The sequence below is a fragment of the Vipera berus genome (assembly GCF_964194415.1).
Source record: "Vipera berus genome assembly, chromosome: 4".
In the NCBI taxonomy this organism is placed as follows: Eukaryota; Metazoa; Chordata; class Lepidosauria; order Squamata; family Viperidae; genus Vipera; species Vipera berus.
In genome coordinates, this window is record NC_138206.1 from 58,074,434 (window position 1) to 58,099,905 (window position 25,472).

General features: G+C 37.5%; 1 protein-coding gene across 1 annotated transcript in view; it reads left to right on the plus strand.

Annotated features, from left to right (window-relative positions):
• PDE9A (phosphodiesterase 9A) overlaps positions 1-15,411 on the plus strand; it is a gene marked incomplete at its 5' end in the record, with an annotated part of 81,725 nt that extends 66,314 nt beyond the window's left edge. The window contains 7 exon segments of the mRNA XM_081327934.1: positions 2,517-2,670; positions 4,382-4,495; positions 5,310-5,414; positions 7,134-7,262; positions 7,480-7,596; positions 10,737-10,807; positions 15,205-15,411. Of these exon segments, the coding sequence (XP_081184060.1) occupies positions 2,517-2,670; positions 4,382-4,495; positions 5,310-5,414; positions 7,134-7,262; positions 7,480-7,596; positions 10,737-10,787 (670 nt within the window). The 3' untranslated portion in view covers positions 10,788-10,807; positions 15,205-15,411.
• Between the last annotated feature and the right edge of the window lie 10,061 nt (positions 15,412-25,472).

The following is a 25,472-nucleotide window of genomic DNA, read 5'->3' on the forward strand; positions in this document are numbered from 1 at the left end:
GGGTGAGTTGGCCGTGGTGAGTTGGCTATGCAATCTTATGCAACATCCTTTCGCAGGAATTCCACCATCAGGTCTTCCACCCAATTCCTGAAGATGCTGGCCCAAGACATTAGTGGAATAGAAAATGCACTGCCTAAATTGAAATATATAATGCTAAAGGCTGTAGGTATTATTTTGGCACCGGGGGGGGGGGGAGAAAACTCAAAAAAGCCTTTTCCCTTGCTTTGCAAAAAATATACTGACAATAAATTAAACTGTGCTCCTTTGTTGTCTTCCTGTAGTACACGGTGCCTAAGACACTTCATTCTGCTGCCTGGTAAATATACACAGGATATTAATTTCAGGCTATTTACATTAGCAGGATATAATAATCGGCCAGAGCAGACATGTCAAACACAAGGCCTGGGGGCCGGATCTGGCCCGCGAAGTGGTTTCATGTGGCCCGTGAAGCCATCTTGGAAACAGTGAGGGAACGGCCCCCACTGCCTTGGCCCTGGCCCAGAGACCCTCCTCCTGCCAGAGACCCTCAGATCTGTCCCACTCCTGCCCAGGCCCCCATAGGCACCCTTGATGCCAATGATGTAGAGCTGGCCACGCCCACCCAGTAGGCCATACGTACTCTAGCCACGCCCACCCAGTAGGCCATGCCCACCCAGGCCACACCCACCCGGCCCCTTAAGGGCAACCGCAATGCTGATGCGGCCCTCAATGAAATTGAGTTTGACACCCCTGGGCTAGAGTGTAAGGTTTAAGCAAATTAGAGTAGCCAATAATACATCTTCTAAAAGAGGAAGTTAATCAAACCCCAAATAAGATCACTTGGCCAAATGAAGATTTTTTTAAAAACAATATGTGTACATCTTTATTAGATCTGGGAAAAATAAATGTGATCTTCTTTGACCCTTGGCTTCAAACATGTTTTTTAAAGCTGTGTGGTAATGTATTTATAGAAGTATGTTTCACTCTATATGTGTGGGTAGGAAATGTATTTTAAAAAACAATCTTGAGGAAGGAAGTAACATCTTATTGGTTTGCGTTAGTAAAACATTGGAACAAACAGAGTACAATGACTGTATCTTCAGGCACGCATCCTTACAGAATTATAAAGATTAATAACAAAAATGTTAACATAATTGCAGGTTTGTAAATAAATAGCATTGAAATGGGTGATTGAACTGTGAAAAAAAAATGAAGGAGCAATGCAAAAATGAAACAGAACACATCCCATTATAGCTTCCAAATTAGCTATATATTTAATGGATGAGGATAGTGAAAGTGTACTGAAAACATTTTGCCTCCCAAGAACAGCAGCAGAATTAAATTGGGAAAAGTGAAGAGGTGGCATTTGGATAAGAGGCAGCAACCTGAGCTTAAAGATGAATTGTATCAGAAGGTGAACATTAATGAATACGAGAACCACATTTCTATTTCCATATATGACTCCATGAATCTTTCTGAGAAACAGTGGTTCCTAGGACACATCTTGGCACTGTATATGATTTACTGGCTTATGATTATGTCGTGTATCTCTTTTTTCCCCTTTAAAAAGATTGTGGGTTTTTTTAAATGAGTAAATAATTCCTACTTCAAGAGAGATCTGAAACAGATGTAACACTAAAGCCCATTATAACTGATTGTCCACTGGATCTTTTTTCTCTTTTCATATTGGTCCTTTGCTCAGTGTATATTGTTTTAAAAGCTAACAGAAACTCAAAGGTAGAAAATTAAAAGCTTAAAATAAAAAAAAATGTATTGGAATAGAGATATAAATAAATGCTATAGTTCAAGATCTAAGGGAAAGGTAATTCCCAACATAAAAGAATAAAAGTATATGCCTGCATGCACAGACACTCAGATACACATACCGGTAGATAAAACTTGGTACTTTTGCTGCAGATTTACCATTGCAGCATTTACTTTAATAAACAGTTTCCTCTTTGCAGAGGTAATTGCTGTAGCAGTAGAGTATGCAAAACTGCACTTTAAACACACGTCTACATTTTTGTTAGATCCAGTTTCTAACAATGTAATTCTAATCCAAACCTGATCTGTACAGAAAGCCAGTTTGACTATGTGGCTTTCCTGTTTCCCCTCTTTCACTGCATCCATAGTATTACCTCCAAGGTCTTTCTTAAGAGCAGCCACCAAGACCAAGGATGCTGTGGTGGTCTGGAATGGAGAGCAGAAGACAGGAAACCCATGAAAGCATATGCCAGGGGCAGGCAACCTCGGCTCTTTTATGACTCATGGACTTCAACTCCCAGAATTCCTGAGTCAGCATTTATGACTCATGAGTCATTCATGAGTCATAAAAGAGCCGAGGTTGCCTACCCCTGGCATATGCCATATTAGATGCATTAAGTTTTGAGATCAGTTTTTTTTCATAGCTTATTTTCACATTCTGGTTTTTTACATTACACCTGGAATTTATTATTTCCTCAGTTCCCTGTTTTTGATTCCATTGTAGAAATAAGCTAATTTAGCACATTTCTGTTTATGCCTTTGCTTTACTTAAGGTACCAGATCAATGCACGGACAGAGCTAGCTGTGCGCTACAATGATATTTCCCCACTAGAGAATCATCACTGTGCGGTGGCTTTCCAGATCCTTGCACAGCCAGAATGCAACATTTTCTCCAGTCTTGATAAGGAACAGTTCAAACGGATCAGATAGGTATGGCTTCAAAGGTATGGGGTCACCTCCACATATGTTCTCTGTCACAGAGAATTGCAACTGAATTCAGCTGGTCTGTCTCAGGATTAAGGAGACTGTACCCCTCAAAATTATGCTTAACTACAATGCTCTAAAAACTCTTATTGACCAGGCATGGCCAGAGATTCCCCAAGTGCTATCTCCATGGGTTGAAAATTTGAGAGCTTAATATCTGAGTCTGTTTTACTGAAATGTTTCAAGTGCTCTCTGAAGCATATCAAACAGCAGAAAGAGGACTAGATCTTTGAGCATGCCAAGAGAGACTTTGATAAAAAGTTTTTAAAATCTGGAGCTACAAGGTAAAACATAGCATGAAAGCCGGCTTGGTCTAGCGGTTAAGGTATCTAGAAAGTGGGAGGCTGTGAGTTCTAGTCCTGTCTTAGCGTGAAAGCCAGCTGAGTGATTTGGGGCCGGTCATTCTATCTCAACTCAAACCACCTCCCAGGGTTGCTGTTATGGGGAAAATAGGAGGAGGATAGTGTGCTGAATGTGTTCGTTGCCTTGAGTTACTTGTAAAAATAATAATCAAAGGATGGTACAGAGCCCAGTGACTAAGAGCAGGCAGGGATAAAATGAAATGAAATAAAATAATATTCTCCTAGTCAGCATGTCTCATCTGAGCAATTCAATAGAAGCATCATCAACAGTCAAACCTAATGAAATAAATACCTCATGGACAAGCTGGTGCCTTTCAATTAGATTAGATACAACACACATCATCCTTAGTTATCATAGTAGGAATGATTCTTATTTGTAGTTTAACACAACTAGGAAATGGTTCCAGTTCAGTGAAGGATATTGCAGGTATATTTGGAAAAACATTATAGCTTTTTACATTATAGTGTGTAAATATATTTAACTGGTTTTATTGCAAGTTTTGTTTTTTGGGAAAAGCCCTAAGGGAATGCTAAAGAGAAGGGTATAACGTAGCATAGTGTAATATAACATAACACACATAAATAAAAAAATCATATTATGCTTTAAATTGCAAAACAATGTAAACAACATATTATGCTAAATCTATTCTTGATGTTTTGTTAAAGCAATTCTCAGTTCATACAGAAACACCAATGCCAGATCAACCCTCCTGCTATGCAAAAAAAAGGGGGGGAATACATGTACATGTTTCCCCCTGTATGGCTAATAGAATTTCCTACATGTTTGGACTTAATATCATGATTATAGACCTGATCCAAATTTGCCTTCCATAGCTCATAACGGGGAAAAAAGGTAATTATACTGAAAACTCCTAGCATAGAGTTTCAGCAAAATTCTGTCCTGTGTTTTTCCCCAAAATAGCTTCCTTCTTCAGAATAAGTCATGTCCCAAAAGGGGGAAATTGAACAAGGGGCGATAATACAGCATCCAATCTGGGTTTTGTTTTCTGAGCTTTCAGACTCATGCTGGAACCCATCTTCAGAGAACATCTTTCTATCAGAGCTCTACTAGAGAGAAGTTCCCTGAAAATGGGCTCTAGCATGAGTCCAAAAACTCAGAAGACTAAACCTCTGGTCCCAGTGATTGACCCAGATTGGATCCTGCAACATTATCCGGGGACACATATATTTGCCTCCATTCATAAGGGGTGATAATACATGGAAAGCTAGAATAGTTCTATTTCCAGAAGCATAAAATGTTTCTTCTTTTTTCTTAAAAAACAACAACATAGGGAATAATTACATTAATCCTAGCAACGGACATGGCACAGCATGCTGAAATACTGGATTCTTTCAAAGAAATCTTAGATGAGTTTGACTATTCAAATGAGGAACATGTAACTCAGGTAAGAAGCTTTTCTTTATTTGCATTTAGCATTTATTCAGATGGAAAAGATTCTCCAACTTGGCTTAAAGATCAATAAAAAGAGACAATCTTGCTTTCAGGATTGGGCAACCTGATGGCATTCCCGAAACCAAAAACCTCAGCTTTGTGGATTCTTATCATTTGGAGATGGAAAAATACACGAGCTTTTCCATTACCTATTTATAGCATCCCTGGAATAGCTCGGCAACCACAGTTCCCATGAAGCTGATCTTGTCTCATTCAGGAAGCCAGGATTAATAATATAGCTATTTCAGAGCAATCCTACCTAAGTGTGGGGAATATTCAGATGATTCTGAACTGCAGACCTTCCCACAGCCCTGCACTGGCTGTGCTTGCTTAAGGTCCGGGAGTTATAGTAGTAGAATCTCTGATAGACCATGGAGTTCCCATTTATTGCCCATGTTCAAAATGCTGAACTTCAAATCACCATTTTGTGGAATATTGGTTTTTATTGCTTTAACGTCTACAGTGAGTTGAGGACAGGCTGCCTTGCTTGGTGGACATGTAAAAATATGCTTTCACTCTTTTCAATTAAATGGAGGGGAAGGCAACCAGAACAAAGGGCCCACCTCCCGTGATACCAGGATCAGAACTTAGAAGGATTTCTAATTTGGCTGTATGTTTTGCTTTGATCATTACAGAGAGTCCATTTGTTTCAAACAAATCTTATTCGCCCTGGTATTAATTTCACTGCTGACTTTCCACAACAAAGTGAGGGGAAAACACTGGCAGATAAAATAAAGATCTCACATAAACTGCTTTGCTGTTTTCAGCTGAAGATGATACTGATCAAGTGCTGTGATATCTCCAATGAAGTTCGCCCAATGGAAATAGCAGAACCCTGGGTGGACTGCTTATTGGAAGAATATTTCATGCAGGTAAAAAGATAACACAGTTACAGATGAATCACCATAATGATTTATATTTTTAAATTCCTTCTGAGGTCCATCCAATTGCAATGCTGCTGTGTGAGGACCACAGGGCTGGTTGTTATGAAGCATAATGAGAAAGTGGTCGTGGAGACCAGAATAGTGGAACAGCTGCATAGGCAATCCCCACACAGGCTCCCTTTCACATAAGGATCTGCAAGCTCCAATATAGCAAAAGTTATTGTATCTACCCTCTAGGGTGGACAGTAGATGTTGTGTTTTGATTATTGTTACACTCAGATTCCGCAGACAGCCTGATTGCCTTCTGCACATGGATGATGGGGTGGGAGGTTTGGGACACCCTTTTGTCTTTTGTTTGTACTAGAAAAAAAATATGTTGGACTGACTTTGTGGATCCACTATGTTGGGGGGGGGGGAAATACTTGCAGTAAGTTTTGTGTCTAACTGCAGATTGCTGCAGTATGCAACCTAGAAATATAGCCAAATAGTGTAAATGTTAATGGAAAGCTGCTTGTTCTCTCTTGAGAGTTGTTTCTGCCAGTCAGCTCAGCATATAAAGAATTTTCAAACTCAAGCAAGTTAGATTTGAGGCAACAGAAAACACAGCTAGCTAAGGAAGACTAAGTGGGTCAGGTGATAGATGCTGAATTATATAACTCAGTCTGCAATCAGTAAAACAATGTTAAGAGAAAGATAGGCGAGGAAAGGAAAGTCTAGTAGTTTTTAATAGATTAGTCGAGTTAGTTCTGAAAGGTCACTTTACTAGACCTCTCTTTTGGAGGTGATTGTAGGGAGCAATAGATAAAGGAATGGTTTGTTTGCCAAAGATTAGGCTGTCACAGTGATGCACATCAAGTAAAGCTTGTTGGTGACTGAGAACAGAAAAGAGGAATAAGAGTTGGTTTTTTTTTTAATTTAACATCTTTCCCTTATTGGAAAATAAATAACCTTAACCAACAATTTCATGTCAGTGTTTATCTGTATGTCAGCCTGTCAGTCTACAAACACACAAACATTTATACATACTGTAATATAAATGTATAAAACCAGAAAACAATACAGCTCATGAGAGATTAGGTCAGGAGTCTTCAAACCTGGCCCTTTTATGACTTGTGGACTTCAACTCCCAGAATTCCTCAGCCAGTGTGTTTGGGTGAGGAATTCTGGGAGTTGAAGTCCACAAGTCATAAAAGGGCCAAGTTTGAAGACCCCTGGATTAGGTCTTCTTTCAATTAAACTGCATCACCTGTATATTTATTCTTTTGATGTGGGCTTAATTTCCCCCTTTCATTTTGAAGGGAAAAAAATTCAGGGCCTAATTTAGTATCTTCCATCATTTGGAAGTAGGTGCACATCAGTCTCCTGTTTAAAAAAAATCCAGACATACATAAGTAGCAGCCAGAGATGATTCCAGTGGGAAAATGATGAGTCTATAGGAAAGGATTGGCTCACTCTTCTCTATATTACATTGTTCCAGTCCAGATATGAGGGGTAGATATTTCGGAGACATTTATGACACAATTGTCAGTTGGGACTCCTGTTCTGAAACTGTATTTATATTGCTTCTCTGGCTGAATAGCACTCAAAACACCCTGCTTGGGCTAAAATACAGGTTACATAAATTGTATTAGATAGATAATTAAAAATAAATAAATGACATGGTTTGTGTATTAACATTCTTATGATACATTGCTATACTTGTTGTAGAGTGACCGGGAAAAGTCTGAAGGTCTTCCAGTGGCACCTTTTATGGACCGAGACAAAGTGACCAAACCAACAGCACAGATTGGCTTCCTCAAATTTGTTCTTATTCCAATGTTTGAAACTGTAACAAGGGTAAGAGACTTGAAATATATAATCAAATCCCAAATGGTGCCTTCATTTAATAGGACAACTTATCTTTTTTATATATATATTTTTCTCAGGCTTTATAAAATACAAGTGTCCATTTGCCAGGGTCCTACTCCCAATCCTTCTCTATTGTATACAGTATAATGTTAGCATTTTTTTAACCGGTGATAATCAGATAACTTTTCTTTCCCCATTATGTTAGCTTTTTCCAGAAGTTGAAGAAGTAATGCTCCAGCCACTTTGGGAATCCAGAGATCGCTATGAGGAGCTGAAACAAATAGATGATGCTATGAAAGAGGTCAGGAGACCACCTTCTCGGGTATTGCTTTATCTTATTTTCATCCTACTTCTCTTCTAACCAGCTCTCTTTAGTCTGCCTGCCCTTAAAATATTTTCTGGGAAAATATCTGAGGTATTTCTTTCTCTGACTCATTCTTCAAAAAAGTAGGCCACTTTGCTTTTCCAAACAGTATTCAAACTATGTGTGTGTGTGAATGGATATGTGTGATAGCCACCACTTTACTCCAATGATGTCCTAGAAAAAAGTTATATTTCAAGCATAATGAAGAGTGCAAAATGGTGCTTAGGCTGCCAACGTAGGTTATGCTGCTATAGCACGGGGGTGGGGGGGTGGGGGCGGGGAACCAGCCCTATAAATTATGCAGGATTTTTTTTAAAAAATGTCATGCTGGTATGTTCCATCTCTGTGAAACTTTTGGAGGTCTTTTTTCTTCTCCAAAGACAAATAAGTAGACATTTATCTGTCTACAAATATTATGGAAGATTCCTATTTTCTTCCAGTTTTGCTTCTGTTGGTCCTCAGTTATGCCTCCTCTGTTAATTGCCTTCAACACTTAGATTTTAGAAAGTGTGCAGTGGTCCTGTAATATACTGTATACTGGGCTTTAAAACCCCAATGCTTGGGGTTAGCAAATGGTTCCCAGGAGAATTCTAAAGTATACTCCCAGACTGTCTTTTCCCCCCGGTTCAAATAATGTTAAAATTATGAAATCTTATTAGGTCTTGCCATGCCTAGCTCACCAGGTTCTGATGAGCTTTGGCCATTTATTTAATTAGACATCTGTTTTTTCATGGAACATCACATGAATCTGCTTATTATCTGTCTACCAATCAACAATTTCAATGTATTTGGTAGCTCAGTTCCCTAACGACAATTAAATCAATTCAGAGTTCAGCAGCTGATGTGTTATAACAAACTATTATCTCCCTTGAGTCACACTCACATCTAGCTGTTTGTATGGGCATGTCCATTCTGTATTCTTGCTATTGCTCTCCATTTTTTAAATTTTCCAGTCTACTTTGCAATCTTGGCCTTTGCATTCAAATTTATTCCATCCCTACAATTCACATTTCTTCTTGGCTTTGAAGCAAAATTCTATTTTAAAAAGCCTTATTTTCTATCTTCTGGTTGCTAAGGAGGACATGAATGATATCAACTGTGCAACATATATGATTTATTTTTATTTCTGTGGGTTGATCTGTGTGGGAGACAATGGCTTATATCTAGAAGGTCTATGGCCTGTCTGCTCTGGAGTTTGTTTTAAAGGACAGCTATGGTTCCTGAGAACTAAATTTTATGTTGTGCAACAGAAAGCTGAGCAGGCTTTAGTCTTCCTCCCAATAGGATAAAGTTCACTGGCTGCTCCTTCAAACTGAGCAACGAAACAATGGAAACTCTAGCACAAAGTAGTTTTCTGTAATGACCAGTGAAGCCAGCACACTAATCAAGCAGGCTTACAGATGTTCTACCAGCATACTTAAAAAAGGTAAAGGTTCCCCCGCACATGCGTGCTAGTTGTTTCCGACTCTAGGGGCCAGTGCTCATCTCCGTTTCAAAGCCGAAGAGCCAGCGCTTGTCCGAGGACATATCCGTGGTCACATGTGGCCGGCATGACTAGACGCCAAAGGCGCACGGAACGCTGTTACCTTCCCACCGTAGTGGTCCCTATTTTTCTACTTGCATTTTTTTTACGTGCTTTCGAACTGCTAGGTTGGCAGAAGCTGGGACGAGTAACAGGCGCTATTTTGTTTAGGTGACTAAAAATTCTTAGCAGGCAAATAAAGGCTTAACATTTTTTCTATAATTATGTACAGGGCAACATAGATGGTCTTTCCAATCTGTTGTTCTAAGACCTTGGAATTCCTGCTAATAAAAATCAGGCTATTATTTTCTCCGATTTTTGTTACATTTTCTTGATTTTCAAACTCCCTAGATTTTTCTTAATCCTCACTGGATTAAGGCTGGATCTTTCTGGAGAAAATTCTCCATTTTCTTTCTTTCTGGTGGGGTTCCCAAAACTCAGAACAAAAAATTAATAAGGTTTGTATTCTAACTATTTAGTTACATGGCTTCTTGCCTGGTTTCCTCTTATTTAACTAAGTAGTTACTATACTTTTAAAAAATTAAAATCATGCTCGGTGCTATTCTCAAAGCAGTTCATTCAAGAAAAAAAAATCCCTGGCATGAAAATGTACTTTGTGTTTTTGGGGCACTTTAAACTCCAACTAATAAATCATCACCTGTCGATATCTTATCTTGCCAGGTGGATAAGTACGTAAGCATTCCATATGTGTGAAGCTGGTAGGAGAAGAAGATTATAGGAGTGCTGAAAAATGCAGTTGAAAGCTCCCTTTATCCTCTCTTCTCAAAACAATTTTTGCAGATTATTTGAAACAATGTAAAAATTGTGAATCCAGTGATTACCAGTTTTTTAAGCAGTGTGCAATTAATCCATACAACTCACTTCCACTAGATGTAGGGATGGCCATTACTTAGAATATTTTAAAAAGGGGTAGGTAAGTTTCAAAATGGCAGAATATTGGATTACTGTTAGCCATGACAGCAATAACACCAACGAATGCCAGTTGCAGCAAACATCAGAGACCTGTATTCATAACTGTTTGTGAGATCTTATAAAAGCTTGGGCCCACTGCACTAAAAAAAAGAATGCTGGGGCAGTTGTATAATTGGTGTGATGCAGTGGGGCTCTTGCAGTATTTACGGTCATTTCTGATGCAAAGATTACTCACAGTGTTACGCCTATCAGTCTACTTTAAACTCACTCAAAAAATGTTCACACCAGGATAACATGCTGGACCTTTGCAATCTTAATTAGAATGGAAGCAACCTATATATAGTCTGGCCCCACCCTGGATTTCGAGCTCTCTTGGTTATGAAACTCTCAGCAAGAAACAGCACATTTCTATACAAAATATATTATATGTTGCTTTTCTTAGCTGGAACACCTAACAGCTGGAAATAAATACAAAGCTTATAGTGGCTTTGGAATAGTCCATTGCAGGGACAACTGAAAACTCAGCTTATCTTTTTGGACCCTACACAGTAATAATTTTATGTGTGATGTTTAATAATACAGTGGTTGAATGGTTGATTTATGCAATGACATACCTTTCAATAAACCAGTTACTTTATTTCAGTTTCAGAAGAAGAAGAATGAAAGTTTGACATGTGAAACCAGAGAGAAGTGAAGAGCAAAGCACAAAGAAAGGTTACATATCAAAATAATTTCTACTTATTCTTTGAAGGGTTCTGAATACTGAAGAAAATATTTAATAGTCAAATGTTTGAAATATTGAAAATAGGAAATCGTTGTGTTAAAGGAATCAGCCAATTTCATTGCATGTGTACATACATATCTTCCTATCATGCTACAATATTCCCTTTTGAGATAGTTTTATGCAAAGTGCAGAAAAACGTAAAAAATAAAAAATATTTTAATAAATATATTTTAAATATGCATTTTAAAATAAATTAAAAAAATAAAAAATATACTAAACGCATACAATAAGAAAAAGAAAGGGAAACTTAGCTAAATCTAATATAAGCTAACAACCAGCTAGTATACCTCTTTATATCTTTTTATCCTTGCAAAACATTGTTTATATAGTATCTTGCCCATATACTGCTTTATGCATTGCCTTTGTTGCAATATATTCAATTTTCTTAATCAGAAATGCCTTGGGAAAAATCTCAGAATACCTGAGTTTGGGTTAAATATTAATTAATTATTTTTTTTGTAAAATATTTTATTAAGTTCAAGCTTTACAATCATAAGTACTTAATAAACAACTCGGTGTCTGGGTTCCTTTATCATTCAGTGGTATATGGTACTTTCACTCAAAATATCCAATACTACACCATCCAGTATTTCCCTGATCCTCTCTTCTTCCAATAATAATAATTTTTCCTCACTACACAAGTATAATTCTTACTGCTATTAACACCTATAAAATTAAATATAAATAGCTTCATCACGTTTCTTTTTTTCAATTTTAATTTCCCATCAATATTCAAAATAATTTTATCAATTATCACATCCTTCTATTTTATAATGGTCCTTTTATTTCTAACAATTGTCTATTCTTTTAATCACATTCAAACATCCATTAGATGGTAATACCTCATCTAATTAGTCAGGACCTCTATTTTCTTCAGTCTTACTTACTTTGCCAAATAACTTTGCAAGTCAGTATATTTAAATCACCAATTATTTCTTCCTCTGTTTCTGTATATATTACTTGGAATAAAAAAGACAATTTAATTAAAGTGTTTTTGTAAAAATACTTAACCATTTATATTCGTTAAACAGCCTCCATTTTCTTTCTCCTTCAGCTTCTCTTTTAGTTTCTTGTTCCTCAGATTTCAGCATTTTTCCTAACACTCTGTCATCCATTCTATCAATTCTTCCTGTCCTCAAATATGATTTGAAGTCTTGAAAAGTAAAATGTCTTTCCCTTTTCCGGTGTTATATCTGGGTCTTCCAAATTTTTATTTATCTGCACCTGTCTGTTGGTTTTTTCTTTCAAATTCTCTGTCTTTATGTCCTCTATTTTTTCTTCTAGTTTCTCAGTTTCTAGTTCATTCTTTATGGTCATTTTCTGAACTTTTTTGCTTGTAAGTTTAAATTGGAGAGTTGCTCATTTATGTTATTTAAATTATTTCAGTTTCCTCATAATTTAAAACAATTGTTCCTTAAATTGATTTCAACATGGAAAGAATTTCTTTCTGGAGTCCATTTACATTTTATTGTTGATTATCCATGTTTCTTCCAAAGAGAAATAGTCCAGAAGCAACTTTCCCACTGTTTCTTAATATTTCTTGATAATTCTTGAAACTAAAAGTCAGTCAATATTTGTAATCCAGGCTGGCCAATTTAGAACAGTTTATTATCTCCTTCATACAGATAAAACAGCCCAAGGATTGTTCCCCCCTTTTCCCAGCTGCAGTCTGCAAAAGTGAAAGTTTCCAGGAACAATAAAGAGCCTTATCTCTGTCCAGGCTTCGTGCTAAATTTTCTTTAAGCACAATAAATTGTAATGCCAAGGTTCACCACTAGATGTTGTTAACATCCATCTTCCAGTTTTTAAATCCAAACCTACTTCACCAACTTTCCAATATCTTTTCAAATATAAAGTCTTAAAAATACTTTTAGCCCCCAAATTTGTCAAAGCTATGTCTCTATATTAAATCCAAATTAATTTTGTAATTATCTCTAATTTCCCCCTGAAGAAAGTTATTCATTGGTTCTCTTTTCCTGAGAGAACGGAGTGGAAATTCCCCTTCTCTCTATCATCTGGAGGATTCTTTGCTTTGAGAGTTCTTTTTTTCAGGAAAATGTTTTAAAGTTATAAAGAGGGGATCATTCTCACCCAGTTCCACCCATGTTGTTCAGAAGTTGCTAGTTAGTGCTTATCTTGGGTTGTCGGTGGCTTCTGGCTGGCCACATAAATGTGGCCAATCTTTCTTCTTCCGGTTTAAATGGCTTCCTTGGATCAAATAGAAGGGCTGCCACTCCTCTGCAATTGACAAGGGTCCCTTTCTTTTTCGTCGCCTCTCAAGGGCAATTTTAGACCCTTTTTAGGGTCCCCAGCAAAGCGAAATTGCACGTAGAAAATGGAGCCCCATTTTCCTGTGCCCATTATGACACGACGTCTAACCCAGAAGTTCTGGGTCAAATATTAATTTAATAGAGATTCAGTAACAAATAGAAAGTCAAGTGGTTTCTATAATTGGCTTAGCAGTAGGAAACTGTTGCAGCAAATATTATTGTAACAGCACAATTAAGAATGGAAGAAACCTAAAAGTCACAATCCAATGAAACACAAATACATTCAGGTCCCACTGATGTTCACTGATGTTCATTCAAGTCTCTTTTTGATTAGTTTCCATCCATTGCTTCTTGTCCTGCCTTCAGGTGCTATTCTCCAAAGCACTTGAAGGCAGGACAAGAAGCAATGGGTGAAAACTAATCAAAGAGAGAAGCAACCTAGAACTAAGGAAAAATTTCCTGACAGTTAGAACAATTAATCAGTGGAACAACCTGCCTCCAGAAGTTGTGTATGCTCCAACACTGGAAGTTTTTAAGAAGAGATTAGGTAACCATTTGTCTGAAATGGTATAGGGTTTCCTGCCTAAGCAGGGGGTTGGACTAGAAGACCTCCAAAGTCCCTTCCAGCTCTATTGTTGTTGTTGTTGTTATTTCAGTAGAACCCAAATATCTTTAATTATTTGCTTTGGCTATATTAATATCAAATGGTCTTAAAACAGACCAGCTGTGACATGTCTCAAGATATGCTAGTCGTTATCTTTTAGTCATGCTGGCAGTGATGAAGAGGGTTGTAGCCCAATACTATTCTATTTTGTACAAGGTTTTATTAAGTGTTGCTTGATCTACTCTAATCCTACTATTTCCTTGGTTAGCTGTGTTATAGAGAGTTTATCACCACACTGCCATACTACAAGTAGTCCTCCATTTATGACCAAAATTGAGCCAATATTTCTGTTGCTAAGCAAGACAGTTGCTAAATGAGTTTTGCCCCAATTTACAGCCTTTCTTGCCACAGTTGCTAAGAATCGTTGCAGTTGTTAAATGAGTAACACGGTTAAGTGAATCTGTTTACTGTTTACTGTTTATTAAATTTGTATACCGCCCTTCTCCCGAAGGACTCAGGGCGGTTAACAGGGCATATATAAATAACAATACAAAAATTAAAAAGGAATTAAACAAATGCCCAATTAAAAGTTACAATAACAATAAAACAATAAAAGAGACCCATTAAAAAACCCTACCATTCCCCATCAGGCCAGACCAGCTAATTCAAATAAGTGGGTCTTCAGCCCACGCCGGAAGGAGCGAAGGTCCGATGCCATCCGGAGCTCAACCGGCTTCCCCATTGACTTTGCTTGTCAGAAGATCACAAAAGGTCATCACATGACCCCAGGACACTAAAACTGTCATAAATACGTGTCAATTGCCAAGCATCTGAATTTTAATCACTTGACCATGGGGATACTGCAAGCTGTCACAAGTTTGAAAACTGGCCACAAGTCATTTTTTCAGTGCCGTTGTAATTTGAATGATTGCTAAACGAATGGTTGAACTACCTGTGTTTTCCTCCAGTCACTGAGGTAGCAGCACAGTATGCTTTGCACTGACCTTGTTGCAAGGCCCTATTTTGCCTCAGTCATGAGGTAGAAAGTGGCATTGCCCTTACAACTGCAGTGTGGAACAAAAAAATTTAAAGAGATTGGTGGTTTCCTATGGGTTTGGTCTGCCCTTCCACTGAACATCAGATCTGGGGGCTGGGGGGACTGTGTATGTATGGGGGCTTTTTATTGGCCCAGATTTCTGATCCCACAGAGTAGTTCTATACAATGATAGGCCTGATGGGGAAAAAGTCAGCATGCCAACACCGTCACTTTTCTTGCCAACTTTCTTTGTCCTGGGTCAGGCCAGAGGGGAGGGAGAAGTGCACTTGGAATAACTTAAAATGGTCAAACGGGCTGGGAATGAGAAGGCAGCATCGTGAGGACAGGTCCTTTAAATACAGCAGAACAACCAGACATTGTTCTTTGAGCCTAATGATGTTTATATTTTAATTTTAGCATTACAGTTGATAAAAAAGATCCCTTAGAAGTATGGCAAGTTCATCGAAGCATTGTGGGATTATCCAGCACAGACAAAGGATGAAGCTGAATAATTAACACTACTCAAGCACTTTTCACATTCCTTTTCTAAAGACTAGTATTTTTCCTAATGGGTACAAATGTTAAAGAGCCACCATTGTTGCATACATTTTTTTTAATTTTTAAAGTGGTCTTTTAAATAATATATTCTTATATCAAAACAAAACAAACAAATGGTTGTTGTAATTATTCCCTTTTGTATATTTTATATGTGGTTATTTTTAATGCTTGGGGTGATTTTCTGAAAACATTGGGGAGGGGGGAGGGGAATGATGAATTTGTATGAAGAGTCATTTCAGAAATAGTTACAGTATATGAATGGGAACCAGATTCTGCCCCACTTTCTGCCTTCTGTCACTTTTCTCACACGTTTGACAAAACATCAATTTCAGGCTAGCTAAGAAAGCAGTTTTCTGCTTTACTGGTCAGCAGCTGTTTGTAGTCAAACAGCTTGAGAGAACTGAAGCCTGGGGCTACCCCGCATTGCTTGTTCCTCATTCCATTTTCAGAAATGCTTGCTTCTTTACGCTCATTTTTATAAATGAAATGTTCCCTCTGAAAACAGAGATTGTGTCAGAAGAAATTAAATGTGCAGTCTGCTATTTTCCCAGAAAGGCATGTGGCCTCCAGAAAAACTGCAAAACTTCTTGCCAAACTATCATTTTTAATGGGACTTCCAAAATATAAAATTATTAATTCGGCAGCTGTAACCCTATTAATAATTTAATTAGTTTAAACTGCATGACACATTAATTTCAATTACATTTTAAATCCAATCTAGTTTTTATTGTACTCTTGACCACTTTTTGGAATTTGATTCTTGGCAAACCATTGTAAGATGTGCCCTTAAATACTGAAACAATTAAGATACTGTCAATGTCTGGGGCATTATTGACATGGGTTCAGCAATCCCATGTAGCCAGGACTTTGGGGCAGAGGCCCAGAAGTCTAACCAGCAGATGAACAGAATCACCTTGTCATGCAACAGTTCTGACTTACTCTACTTTAAAGTAAAATATTACAAATTACCAGTAAAAGAGGGATGGTCAGATGATTTAAGTGTAGAATCCTTCAAAACACAATTCAACTGTTTTCTCAGCATTTCCTCTATAGCAGCAGTTGGGCAAAACCTAATTGGCTTAGGTAGAGATGTATGGGAACCATAACTACACTGCTCTTTTGAGGACAAATGGTGCATTAGTGTAATCAATAGCTAAAGCTGCACTTGGAGTAGGTATTTTTCTTCTACCTTGCTTTAGTTTTTGTTATTACATCACTGCTCTAAATTCTTTTGGTATACAGACTCATTTGGTCTTATATAGTTGTCTGAAATAATCTACTAACATAACACTTCAGTAAGCTTATGTTTGCCTAGTGATCCATTGGCAAGATTTGGTTTAACTAAACTTCAGCAAGCCCACATTCAGTTCATGGCTTGGGAGCATTGCTTACTACCATTGTTGGTCATCTTTCAAGCCCAACAGTGTGTCTTGGGAACAAGGGGAGCAAGAATGAAAACAGATGGACAAAACAACTTACAGTGTGTGAACCAGCTCAACAAAGCCCCATCTATTGCAGTATTACAGTGAAATGGATTGAAGCAGCACACCCCAAATGGATAATTTTATGAATCACTTAGGAATACTGACAAACCTCTGCTCAGCTAATGCATCTCTTCAAACCACATGTGCTGCATTGGGCCAAAGAATATTACTAATACAGTGTCTTGTGCACACATAACAGATACAAAAGTTAGAATAGGCAAAATAAGCTGTTTTTTTAAAAAAAGTAGGTCTTGTTCAAATATCATGTTAAGCTATAATATGATTTAATTTTGTCAGTGTACCATGTGGTTTTTGTTATTATCATTTATTATCCACGGCTAATGGCTTTTGATATGCCCTGGTTCTGAAAATTTGGCTTAACACACAATGTGTGGAAAAGAACATTGAGAAAAGATGTGTTATCTGACTGGAATAAAATGAGGTACAAAAAGATCCTCAAAGGGCTTCGGTATGGTGCACTGAGGTGTGACAGCCAAGATTAACCAATGGATGAGAAATCTTGGGAAGAAATGTGATGGGCAGCATATAGACATATGAAATTTTGACCATGTTGCTTGTAAATGTGCTCAGAGTTTAGCCCAAAGTTTTGCTTAATTGTACAGTATAATAGATTGCCCTTATTTGGAAGTGGCGATGGACTGTTTTAATTGTGCAGGATCCAATCTGGGTCAGTCACCGGGACCAGAGGTTTTGTCTTCATTTTAATTGTTTTTTTTTTTTTAAATTTTTATTAATTTTATTATTTAAAAACATTGGACACAGTACCAGCGAGCTGACAAACCTTTTTGTCTACAATGTTTAAATATATATATATATACATGTATATATGTACATCAAAAATACACTTAAATACACTTAGATTACAAATCGATAAAATACCACAATATTTAAAACAGTGAGCTAGTCTGTAAAACCTAATAGAGACCTTTCTTTTTATCCATCCAAAGATACAATTTGTTCCAAATTCTATAATAGTCTGATTGATCTTTATTCTTTAATTCCAAAGTTAATTTGTCCATTTCAGCGCAATCCCAAATTTTCCTAATAACCTCTTTTTGTCCTGGGATCTCATTCTTTTTCCATTTTTGCGCAAATGATAATCTAGCTGCTGTGATAATATGGATCGTTAAGTATAGCACATCTTTAGGATATTTCTCTTTCGTGATTCCCAACAAGAAAAGTTCTGGACTAAACTCCAGATCTTGATTCAATATTTCTTTCAGCCAAATCCAAATCATTCTCCAAAATTTTTGTGTTTTACTGCAAGACCACCACGTGTGGAAGTATGTTCCTATCTCTTCAGAACACTTCCAACATTTGGGAGATGCTGTTGTGTACATTTTTGCTAAGCGAGCTGGGGGAAGATGCCATCGGTAAAACATTTTAAATAAATTTTCTTTATACGATGAGGCCAGTGTTATCCTTTTATTTCTATCCCAAATTGTTTGCCAAGTATCTAGGTCGATGTTATGTCCTAAATTGTTAGCCCAGGTCAACATGGGGTCTTTCACTTGCTCTTCAAACAGCTTATATCCCAAAAGTAATTTATAAAAATTCCTTATTTGTTTAGAGTCCGGTCCCAATAATATTTTGTCCAATGCTGTTTCAGAGGTATATATCCCCCATTCATTTTTATCCTTCCTAAATCTCGATTGGATTTGTAAGTAGGCCCACCAATCGAGTTTTATACCTTGTAATTCTAGTTCATTCCTAAGTTTCAATTCCCCCTCCTCATTCAGAATATCCTTGTATGAGATTATGTTACCCAAATCAAACAGATTTGGGTAAACTATCGCTTCAAGGGTGGATAGCCAGACCGGAATTTTGGTGTAATTGTGAGATCTAATTTTTTTCCAAGTATTAAGTAGCGCTTGCCTGATCCGATGTCTTTGAAAATGCGAGAAAAGACCTTGTTTCTCCGTCCATAGGAAAGCATGCCAGCCATATTGCAAATCGTGACCCTCTAAAGTTAATAGTCTTCTATTTCTCAAGATTACCCATTCTCTAATCCAGCTCAGGGCCGCGGCATGGTAATATAATTCCCAGTCTGGCAATCCAAAACCCCCATTTTCCTTCGTGTCCTGTAAATATTTCAATTTAATTCTTGGTTTTTTCCCCTGCCAAATAAAACTTAGTGATAATTTATCCAAATTTCGAAAAAATTTAGAGTCGAGTTGAATTGGGATATTCTGAAACAGAAACAGGATTTTAGGCAGAATATTCATCTTAATGACAGCGATTCTTCCCAATAATGAGAGTTTTAGGTTTCCCCATCTTTCCAGATCACCTTTTATTTGGTTCACTACATTATCATAATTATCCTTTTTGAGTGAAGTGCATCTAGCCGTAATGTTAATCCCTAGATATTTTATTTTCTTGACTATTTCTATATCCATGATTCCGGCCAGACTACCTTTTTGTTTATTGGTCATATTTTTAACAATCATCTTGGTCTTATTTCTATTTATTCGCAGTCCGGCAACCTCACCATATTTAGATAATTCTTCCAATAGCTTTGGTCCCGTCTGACATGGATCCTCCATAATAAAAACCAGATCGTCCGCGAAAGCTTGCAATTTAAAGGTTTCCTTTTTAGTGGTTAATCCTTTTATCTTTGGGTCATTTCTTATAGTTCTCGTTAATACTTCAAGAGTCAATATAAAGAGCAATGGTGATAGGGGGCAGCCTTGCCGTGTTCCCTTTTGAATTTGAAACTTGCTAGATGCTTCCCCATTAATAATTATTTTTGCTTCCTGATTGTCATAAATTGCCCTAATTATATTTATAAATTTTTCACCCATATTCATAAAGCTAAGCTGTTGGCACAAAAAAGACCATTTAACGTTGTCAAATGCCTTTTGGGCGTCTAAGAAAAGTAATGCCATCTGTTGTTCGCTATGTAATTCATAGTACTCCAATGTATCTAATATTATTCTAATGTTGTGCTTAGTGTGTCTCTTAGTGAGAAAACCATTCTGATCTGCATGTATGAAATCATTCAGAAATCGTTTCAATCGTTCCGCTATAATTGATGTAAATATCTTGTAGTCCGAGTTAAGAAGTGATATGGGTCTATAATTTTGGATTAATGTATGGTCCGTGTTATCTTTCGGGATAAGGGTTATGTTTGCCTCTAGCCAAGATTTAGGCGTCCTTGCGCCTTCTAATACTGCGTTAAATACCTCCACTAGGGGTTGAGCTAGGATATTTTGTAATTCTTTATAAATTTCTGATGGAAGACCGTCGGGTCCCGATGCTTTATTATTCTTTTGTGCGTTAATAGCTTTTATCACCTCAGATAGTCGAATTTCCTCATTTAACATATTTCTGGTATCTTCTGTGACCTTGGGTAGTTTGGCTCTTTGAAAATATTCCTCCATTTTCTCCACACTTGCCTGACTATCTTCTTTGTATAAACGTTCATAAAATTCCTGGGCTATAATTTTTTTTTTTTCCTCCTGGTGGAATATTCTCCCTTCCTCATCTCGTAATTCGTGAATCCAGTTTTTCCCCTTTTGTTTTCCCAATTTATATGCTAGCCACCGGCCCGGTTTATTTGCATTTTCAAAAAAATTTTGTTTCGTGTTTCTCAATTGTTGGGCTAATTTCTCTTTGTCTAGAATGTTAAGTTTGTGTTTAATCAGATCCATAGATTGCTTGATATTCTCTTTTTGTGGATCTTGTTGGAGTATAACTTCTAAGCTCTTATATTCCTCTTCTAATCTTTCCCGTTGTTGTCTTTTCCCCTTATTTTTATATACCATATATGCCCTCGCTACCCCTCTCATCATTGCCTTAGCTGTATCCCAATTGTTTTGTACTGAGGTGTCTATAGCTTTATTTTCCTTAAAGAAAAAACTTAGTTCTCTCTCCATCTTAGATTTGAATTCGTCTTCTTTTAAAATTGCTCTTTGGAGCGTCCATCTGGGTATTTTTTTGGAGCCTTTCCAGATAAGTTTAATAGGATTGTGATCTGCCCAAGTACCTGTCGCTATATGTACCTCGTCTATTTCTGAACTAATTTCTTTCGTCATCCATACCATGTCTATTCTAGACCATGAGCTATGTCGGTTGGAGTAATATGTATATTGTCTAGCCTTACGATTTCTTTCCCTCCAGACATCTTGGATATTTAGTTCCTCCGCCAAGTTGAGAAAAGATCTCGGTAGAGTTCTTCTCTTCTTTTTCCTAAGCGTCTTTCCCATATAATCCAAATTTGTATCTAGGATAGCATTAAAATCTCCTATTAAACAAATCTCCTCACAATCAATGCTACATATCTTATTGTGAAGTGTTTTGAAAAATTGTTCTTGGTTATGGTTTGGGGCATATATCTCTACCATCATGACCTTCCTGTGATTTATTATAACCTCAACTATCAGTATTCTACCCTCTTTATCGTTATAAATTTGTTTTGCAGTCAATTTTGGGTTTACATATAGTGCCACTCCTCTCTTTTTCTTGTGTCGGTCTAAGGAAACGAATAGGTTCCCTATTCTTGGTTGTACTAACAAATATTTTTGTTGTTCCTTTATATGGACTTCTTGTATTGCCACGATATCCAATTGTTGGTGAATAAGCCTATTAAAAAATTTCCGCCTTTTCACTGGCGAATTCAATCCATTAATATTCACAGACATAATACTACACTCACCTCCCTTCATCTTACTTATTTTTGGTTTTTGTGGATCTCGTGATTCGGGGCTCTCTCTCTTCCTTGTCTCTAGTTCCATGTTTCTCTGTTAACTCACCGGATTTGTTCCTTCTATCCTCTGTAGCTAAGATCTTCCCATCCATTGCCACACGTATTGTATCTCTTTCTCTTACCTCCCTTCCATCTTGATCTTCTAAATCTGCTTCCTCTTGGCTATGGAAGTGACGTTTATAGAAATCTTCTGCCTTCTCTATCGTGTCCAGTCTATGCCTTCTATCCTGCCACGTAACTAGAATACCCTCTGGAGTTAGCCATCTAAAGTTTACATTTTCTCTTATTAATTTAGATGTTAAAAATTGATAGCCGCGTCTCAGATCCCTCATCCTTTTAGGTATCTGTTTAAGGATGGTGATTGGTTGGCCCCGAAATTCTAATGGTTCCTCTCTAGATCTATGCAGAAGCTCATCCCAAATTGATTTTTTAACTAACCTTACATGTACTTCTTTTGGGAGGTTGTGCCTTCTCGCATAATTAGTTTGGACCCTGTATGTTTCATCAATTTCCGCCAGCATTTCCTCCTTCCCTACACCGAGTGCCTTTGCCATCAGTTCTGCCATCATGACCAACAGATCTTCCCCTCTTTTTTCTTGAACGTTTTGGAAGCGTAGATAATGAGCAGCCTTTTCTGCTTCCAGAAAAATAACTGTTGTTTCTAACTCCTTATTAGCCTGAAGGAGTGTTTCATTTAGATCATCTACTCTCTTTTCCTCTTTTTCCATTCTAGCTTCCATATCTTGAAGTCTTTGTTCATTTTTGACTAATTGTTGTTGAATCCCTTCAAATTTATCATCTATCGCTTGGATCTTCCCCTTTAATTCACCAGTGTCGTTTCTTATTTGGCCTATTTCTCTCTTCATCTCCTCGTGATTTTTGGCCATTGCCTCGTGTAGGTTTTGCAAAAGGGCATGTAAATCTTTAAAGGAATTCGAGTTAGATCTTTCCCTTTGCAGCATATCCTCTATAGATTTCTGATTGGAGGGACTTGAGGCCATCCCCTGTCCCTGTGCTGCCGCCTTTTTACCAGCGCTAGGCTTAGTTGCTCCCGAAATGCTTGTCATGTTTCCCCAATTATAGCAGCGTTTTATCAATGTGTAATACCCTGAGTGTTATATAAACCTTTTAACTCTATGACAAAAAATATATAAAACAGTTACCACCAGATACTTATTACCAACTAAGCAATTTATATAATAGAATTCTATAGTATGAATATATTCAAAGTCACGTTCTTCTTCTTTTTTTTTTTTCCCCGTTTCCGGCGCAGAAATTGGCACCTTTTCCGTCTTCCTCTGCTGTCAAAGACCAGTAGGTGTCCCACTAGACAAACCTCCAGTTACTAAATTGCTAAATCAAATGGCCGCCCGTGACAAGTAGAGTAGAGTTTCAAAAGTTTCAAAAGTTCACAAATTCAAAATTTACCAGAATAGACCAGACTAGACCAAGCTGATCACTTTCCACGCCCGACAATCCAGAGTTCAGTCTCTAAGGCTCCAAAGCTCAGACTTTGACCTGTTGTAGTTTATCTCCAGCTAAAATGCAGTCATATAGTCTTCGGCTTTCTTTCCCTTGCTGTTTTTGCCAAACGCCTCCCTCAAGACTTCTATCGCCGCTTATTCCCTCTCCATGAGGCACCCACTTCGAACCAGTACCTCTTTCACAAGCGCTTCCTATTTAATATTCGGATACACTCTCCGTCAGCTCCGCTCTACCGTTGTCCCGCTGCTTACGTGCTAGCTCCGTCCCTCTGTCAGATCTTCATGTCGGCCATTACTGGCCTCCTTCTCCCCGGTTCGCTCGCATCAGACTTTCTCCGGATCTTCAACACGAACCGCCGCTCATGAAGGTTCTCCGGGCTGCCTGCAACTTCGGATGTCCCTACAGGACCTCCTGAAGCTCCGAAAAGCCCCCGCGAACACTGGGTGAGAGGTTGTGCGTGGAGAGAGCTCCGTTCACACAGCCGCCCGCTCTGACAGTTGGCTCCGCCCCCCTTCATTTTAATTGTTGAAGTACTCTATATCGATTTACTCACATATACTGCCCACAGTCAGCCAAATTGGGGCAGCTGATACATGTTCTTAAATAAATACAGATGAGCACCAGAAATGTGTACAAAACAGGAGAAAGGAAGGAGAAATGTCTCTGTGATGTTCATTTCGGTTCTTCAAAACAAATGCTTAGAAAATACATTGCAGTTGAACACAATGATCCAAGAGAAATAAATACCTGCTACCTAACTTCTTCACCTACCATCAAGGTGTTGCTAAAATGAGAATGCATGGAATTCCCAATCTGAAGTTTCATAAGCTGCTGTTCTACTTATAAAAAAAGAGCCATCCATAAGGAAGGTGCTGCATTACAAGGACATGAATGTTTCTTCTTGAAGAACACATCCAAGCCATATGCCTACTAGTTAAAAATGCTGCTTGCTGAGTCACAGTTCTTTTCACAAAAAGGAAACGTGGGTGGGAGCTCAGACTTTTTTTCCACACAAAACAGGAAATAAATGCAGGCTACCTTTGCCAGAATAACTGTTGGCTCGTTCGATTAACTGAATAATAATCTCCCCCTGTTCATTATGGTAAAAGATGCTTTGGAGAAGCGTAACTTGTATTCATGTTTGGAGTTTAATGTATTTCTGCATACACCACTTTCAAATAGGGTAATTCTCCATGTTTGGATGAATGATTTGCTGTTTTTTTAGTCCATTTCTGGTGATCAAGAATATTGTTTAAACCACCCACAATGTATACTTTGCACAATTATGTAGTCCTTCAATCAGTAATTGACCCAATTCTGAGGAAGAAGGTTGCAAATGTCCTTATTTATGAGTTGTTATTTGGAGACACATGCATCAAATGAATTAAATGTATTCTTTTAAACAGCTGTAATTTATTTTTAAAATGGAGCCAAAATACACTGCTATTATGTTCTCTGTTATTGTATTTCTGGTATTTATCACAAGTCTCTGGGCTGCTTCCCTCTCCAAATTAAAGCTGATTCTGAGAGAAAAAAAATATGGTTTGAGGCAATTAATAGGCCTTTAGAGGAAAACTGTTAAGCGCCTGCACCTGCACCCTCTATTCATTGCTATTATATATCAGTGTCATTTTGAGAAAGCATATTAACTTGTTAAACTCTCAGTGGCTAAGGCCATCAGTCTCTTTGAGAGCAAAATTTAAATTGCTGCTTATGACCTCCAGCAGCTCTCATAGCTTGAGAACAGAATATGTGAAGGGCTGCTTTTTCCCTGTCATAATTTTAATTTTCATTAAAATATATGCCCATGGACAAAAAAGTTGGAAAAGAATACAGAATATAAATCTGTGTATTTGTGCCTATGATGTAAACGACCTAGATTACTGATTTTCACTGTTGTGACTTAAAATTTAGCCACGATTTTGGATGCTTCCTGATTCTGGTTATTTAGAAAGTAGCACACAATTGCCAACCCAGATCAAACTTGTCCAGGGTTAGGAGCATCAGGAGACTAAATCAGTATAATTTTAAATGTTACATCGTACACACTAACGGTGATACAAATATTTCAAATTCTCATGGTATTGTCTACATAAAAATCCATGTCCCCAACACTTCTCTAGGGCCATCATAAGCATTTCTTATACTGTACATTTTTACACAAAGATATCGAACAACCGAAGTGTTCTCACACATCCTAGTCTTATTCCTGCTCAGTATCAAACCATTTATTTATTCTCATGCATGCTTTGTATTGTATTCTTCTTACCACATTCAGTAATCACCTCATATCTGTGCAGTGTTCTGTAATTCAAACCTGTTCACTTTATCATTCTTTTTCAAAATCACAAAATGTGGAATAAATTTTATTTCTCAAGTAATTTGCTAACATCAAAAATATGGTCTGTATATATTTTCCCGACATAGTGTCA